The sequence below is a fragment of the Crocodylus porosus genome, unplaced genomic scaffold (assembly GCF_001723895.1).
Source record: "Crocodylus porosus isolate Cpor-Errol unplaced genomic scaffold, CroPor_comp1, whole genome shotgun sequence".
Lineage (NCBI taxonomy): Eukaryota > Metazoa > Chordata > Crocodylia > Crocodylidae > Crocodylus > Crocodylus porosus.
The window spans coordinates 3975699-3981698 of NW_017728949.1; the positions used below are offsets into that span (position 1 = coordinate 3975699).

The window sequence follows — 6000 nt, forward strand, 5'->3', positions numbered from 1 at the left end:
TTCCCAAACAGGTTGAAGAAAGAGTGTAGTGCCCTTTCCAGTACCCAAAAAGAAGACGAAGATCCACACTCTGTTTTTGCATGCAGATGTGTAAACTGTGTCCCTGAGCATTATATTTTAAGACATTTTTTTTAGACAGGAAGAATTGAGGTTTTGAGTAGATTTTACTTAGCAAGCCAATATAGAAATAAATTTGATTAATATTTTATTTCAATTTAAAATTTCTGAAATTGGAGATTTGAAAAGGATACTATTAAACTAAGAAATGTTTGTTAGTTAATTGTTAAACTAAGGGCTCTGGCAGGTATTACACTTATTGTGTGATTAATATAAATCACTGAATAAACTGCTACATGCTACACATTCAGCCATTTATCCCATGATAAATTTAACATGGAACATCCTTGTGGCTGGTTTGTATCGTGCTTTAATTTAAATGTGTAGCATGCTGGGCTGCATGGCATGGCCTTAACATGCCACAAGTTCAAATTAAAGCATGCCTGATCCCCAATGCTGTAGGAATTAAATATAGCTGTAGTAATTTGCATATAGAACCCATAGATTTGTTTCATCCAGATCCAGAATTGATGCATATTACCTTTTTTGAAACTGTTGCAAGTTTTTGAATAGGTACTCCATTAGTACCAAAGGATATATATGATAATTAGCCCCCCACTCATGACTGGAACTGAGTGTTCTTGTTATGAGTTGTGGGATGCTCAAAAAAATTATATGCAGATAAGGGGCAGGGCAAGGTGGTGTGGCTTTACCTCATGGAGCCACACTAATCATATGTGACAGTTTGAGATAGGGAAGTAGCAGAGGGATTCTGGGTGAACTTTTTAGGGCTCTGTTTGCTAGACATTTAAGGCTGGTGAAGAAACAGGACTCATTGGAAAAGGGAAAGAAAAGTGATGGAAGTGAAGAAAAAGTAAAATGTATTCAGTATGGTGGCTCACCACAACTTTGTAAAAGAGTTGACACTGAGGAAGACTGTGTGCACTAAGATTTTATTCAGGTAGGTTGCACTAACCTATAATTGTGGTAGCTCCCCATCAGGAGACTTATTTGGCTGGGGAGATACCATGATCATTCTTGACCTTGGATGACTTGGTGTAGTTAGAGCATGGGTGGCAAAATATGACCCGTGGATCATACTTGTGGGGGGTTGGGGGAGGTGGTGTCTGGGAGCAGGATGGGGTGGTGGGGCTGGGAATGCAGGGTGGTGACAGTGCGGGGCTGGGACTTAGGACTGAACTGCAATTCACTCCCCACACGTCCCTTCCTGCGAAACTGACACGCATCTTAGGGATGTGCGCAGAGTTGATTGCAGCTCTCCCCTGGGCCCTGGCCCTGCGCTGTTACTGCCCTGTGATCCCAGCCCTGCCCACTTGTCCTGTTCCTAGACACCACTCCCTGTCCACCCGCCCCATCCTGTCCACCTGGCCAAGCACACCCTACTTGTGGGGGGTCCTGGGCCAGTCTCCATGGAGACCCTGCCTGCCCACCCATTCTCTCATAATTTGGAACTGATTTGGTCTTGGAAGCTAAATTTAAAAAAAATAAGCATCTTGGCCTTTTGGCTAAGATCATGCATTTTTGGTACTAAGGGGAGGGTGTCAGGGCTGGCTCTGGCCCACCCAGTGCCAGCCTGGTATTGCAGTACCTCTAGGCCCAGTGCCAGTTCCCTGTGTAGGCGATACCTGCCCATTATTTTTAAGGGCCCCCCAAAAAAATAGTTGCCAGCAATTTTGTGACACTGGGGGACTGCTTTTGTGCTTTTTCCCTACCTGCTCCTTTTGGCTAGGAGCAAGCAAGAATAGAGGGCATCTGAACTGCAAGGCTTCTGGTTCTGGGACTTGCACATAGGATCCCCACCCCCCCCCCAAAAAAAAAAAAAAAAAAGGTAGGTTCCCTTCAGCATGTTTGCTCAATATGGGCCATGTGTTTTATAGTCATTCTCGGTGTTAGCTGCATTTTAATCGGCTTCATAGTTGATTTCCACTGCTGAGTATATGCTGCTTTTGGCAGCAATTTAATGATAAACAGTTTATTTAATGAGGATTCTTTATATGCAGATATAAGACAAGGGACTTTTTCCCCCATGCTGATTATGGGGGGGAAAACCTTGTCTTGTATTCAAGTAAATATGGTATGCCTTTCTTAAAGAAGAGGACACTTTTTCTTTTACGCTTAAAAATATCCATACAGTATGTATATACATACTTTTTTTTCTCCTGTCTGTTTCTCTTGCTTTCTCTTCAGGATATGATAAATTGTATCGGTGGGTTAAATGTGTTGTTTCCACTGCTGGAGCAGATCAGCTTTCTCAGTGGACAGGTTCCTGAGAGGTCTGATGGGACCACTATACCTCCAGAATTGCTGACTCCTATTGAAGGAGACTGGGTGGTATTAACTTCCACCAAGGCTTCAGGTAGGAAAGTACTATGGACCAGAAATTATGTTAAAGCTAAGGATTTAATTAAAAAAAATAGGTTGCCACTATTAGTGCATACTTAGTGATTCAAATCTGGCTTCTATGACTATATGTTACTTTAATGTACTAACTATAATGCTAATAAACTATTTTTGCTCCTGAGCATCTGAATCAGCCATCAAAGTGTTGGTATTGCTTAAAATTAATGGAAGAGCGTATACATTGAATATTAAGGACCTTAGCTGTGATATCTTAACTTTTTGTTATTTGTTTGTGACATATTAAGGAGTCAAAAATGTAATTGTTCCATTTCTAAACAAAATGTGGCTTGACTATTTAGAAAAATAATAAAGAGGCTGATTCAATGTCCATTAAGATTAATGGAAGAATATATCATTGTTTCAGTGGTGGTGGAGAAGATGAACACGGAACTTCCTCATGTTATAGACCAGTAGCCTATTTTACATTTTCATTTAGATTTTTCAAGCTATTTGTTTATGGACAGATTTCAGTCTTTAAAATTAAAAAGGGAAAACTATTTAAGTACCTTTTTAGCTGTGTTGAATTTCAGCTTGGCATGAATTCTTGTAGTTTGAACAGAACCCCTTTAGAAATCAGTATTTGTATAGAAAAAAATAGACATTAATTTTGGAATAAAAATGGTGAAGTAAAATTTAAAAATCTTTCTAGATATACTATGCAAAACAAAAAAGAGAGGAGAGAAGAGGACATTTTGAACTTTAGGTGGAGAGCAAGTGCAGAGAGATGATCCAAATTGTGGGTTTAAAGAGAGGAACGCCTTGTCCAAGTGGCACAATTGAATAGATGCTGAAGTCATGATTGGAGATGAAAGTAATGACTCTAGCTCTACATCTCAGGATCTAAAAACTGGCTACAGCTTAGATGGTAAATATATTGGGAGTTAGGAAGTTCAAGAATATTGTGAGAAAGTTAAGACATTTGCTTTCATGTCTCTTTCCTCCTAATTTAACAAAATAGCACAACTGTAAAACAGGGTGTAACTAAAGGATATGCTGTTTTGCAGAGTCTCGCCTGGAAAAGAATATTGTTGCAACTTTCATCTTGATGATAAAACACTTTATCCAAAGGCATCCTATTAATCAAGAAAATCTCATTCACTCCCATGGAGTTGCTACCCTAGGAGCCTTGTTACAGAAGGTGAACAAACCTGAATTCTTTGTGCAGTGAATATGGCAGGTGAAAGCAGCCTCCACTGAAACCCATAGACTTCAGCGAGGCCATGATTTTACTGTAAATAGCAATACTTTTCAGAGATTCACACCACTGGGTGCATCTACATGAGCCCTTGAGGTGCCGTGATGGTACATGTAGATGCTCAAACTGTGGTCCAGGGTGCATGTACAGACGCTGTGCCTGGGATTGCAGCAGTTTGAGTTGGGGCAGAGCAGCCCCAGGGTGGCAGGGGACTTGGGAGGGGGAGGTCAGCCTCAGGCTTCGGGTATTGGTGTTGGGGCTGGCTGCCCCAGTGTGTGGAGCCCTGTAGCTAGGCAGCAGGCAGGGGTCAGACCCCTGCCTGCTGCCTGGGCTGACCAGGTACAATGTATGCCCAAGTCAGTATTTACATGTGTGTTTAGGTGCAGTTATTTTCACTGCAGTATGATAGTACTTGTCCCTGACGGTACTTATGGCAGTTAAAATGAGTTTGCTGGTGTCTAATAGTGTTGCACGTGTAGACTGTGATGCTTTACACTGCAGCAAATTAGTCTATTGCACAATTAATGCAGTTAATTAGTATAGATGCATCCACTGTGAAGAAAATATTTAGGCTTGGTGGTATACAGCATGGAATTAGCCTAACTAGCTTTGTGCTTCTCTTCTGACTGTCATATGTACAGATACAATATTTATACTTCTACAATATGTATGTCACTTCATAGACTTCTGAAGACAGTGTTTTGATGAAAGAAAATAGTAGTTTTGTTATGTCTTCAAAAAGAAATTATGATTTGTCTGTCTTCTGTGTTTTGTTGTGGATTTTTGCTGTCCAGCTATTTAAATAGGAACACAAACCAGACAAAAATATTATACAAAAAGTATTTTAAAATCAGAAAAGGAAGGATTTTTTAAAATTATTTCTAAGAGCTCTTTGCTTGAACAGAATTGCCATATGGAAAGAAAATATTGATATGTGAAATTCAAGAGGGCCTTATTTTTTAGGTAGCAGTTTAACAGAAGATACATATGCTGCACATTAAATAACCAGCACCAGATTATTACTAGTAGGCTTGGAAACTTGTAGCTGTGATGATCCAGGCAGTGTATAAGAGTCAAGGATTTTTTTGATAGTTTTTATGATCTCTTTTGTGCCTCTTATACACTGCCTGGACCATCATAAAGAAAACAATAGTCCATCCCTACTATAGCATGGAAGACTATACAGTTGGTTCAGTAAAAGGCATCATAAAAATCGTTGCCTTAATAATAATAAAAATATTATTATTACTAATATATATTCTTTATCTTGTTGGGTTGAATTTTAGGTGCCAAGCAACTTGATGGATGTGAATGTATTGGTGGCTGTGCAGTTATTGATTGAACAAGTCTCTGTAGAAAAAAATGTGCAACTCTTGCAACAGATGTATCAACACTTACTCTTTGACTTCAGTATCTGGAACCATGGAGAATTCCCTTTCCGAATTGGTGAAAACATGCAGTTTTTTATATTAAAACACTACCTTTTTTTTCTATGTGGGTATCTCTCTGTAGGTTCTAACAGAAAACATTTTGTATTTTAGGACATATACAATACCTTTCCACAACCATCAAAGATAGTAGGAGGCTCTTCAGAAAGAAGTATGGAGTGCAGTTCCTACTTGACACACTTAGGATTTATTATGGGTATGACTCGAGTTATTCTGCTGCTTCATAATTTGCTGTATTCTGTCAACAGCTTCCTTTCAAGAAGCCAGGCACAAAACAAGAATTAATATTGTAGGCTGCACATGTTCCTATAGTTAGTTAATTCTTCTTTATCTCAGTTGACTTTTACAAGATTATATAAAACTCATGCTAAAAGGACTGGAAATTTGTTGAAAACTTAGTAGAGTTTACAAGATGGAAGAGGATTTTTAGTATTTTTGTGTAGTATCATGGCTATCCAGAAAAAACAATTGGTTGATGATCACCACATTCATGCTCTAAAGGGTGAAAGTGTCTGAAAGAAGCTGAGTAATGCAATTGATAAGTTGTCCTGATGACTCTAATAATCTTAGTGATAAACTTAAAACAATTTAGAACTCTCAATGGAACTTCAAGGGCAAAGGTTAATGATCTTCCTGTATAATTGAAAGCTAAAATCCTGTTTTATGTTCTGCCCAGATCAGAGTTATTCTGTACCAGAGGGCATTAGAGAACCAAAAACTGCTCCTATTCTGTTCTTTTACTTCAACAGTATCATTCAATTAATTAAATTGGAGGTTTATTAATCAGTAGGGATGTAAATATCATTAAAAAATTATTTGTTTAACCTCCTTTAATTATAGCAGTTAAACAGGTAACCAAAAACCCAGCGGCTTGGTCAC

The 6000-nt window shown here is 38.8% G+C and overlaps 1 protein-coding gene across 2 annotated transcripts in view; it reads left to right on the forward strand.

Moving 5' to 3' along the window:
- The window catches only part of NBEAL1 (neurobeachin like 1), a 127924-nt gene that overhangs the window by 63346 nt on the left and 58578 nt on the right, over positions 1–6000 (forward strand). For both annotated transcript variants that reach the window (XM_019553749.1, XM_019553750.1), the window contains 4 exons: positions 2266–2434; positions 3483–3616; positions 4960–5119; positions 5215–5317. In XM_019553749.1, the coding sequence (XP_019409294.1) occupies positions 2266–2434; positions 3483–3616; positions 4960–5119; positions 5215–5317 (566 nt within the window). The remainder of the gene's footprint in view (positions 1–2265; positions 2435–3482; positions 3617–4959; positions 5120–5214; positions 5318–6000) is intronic.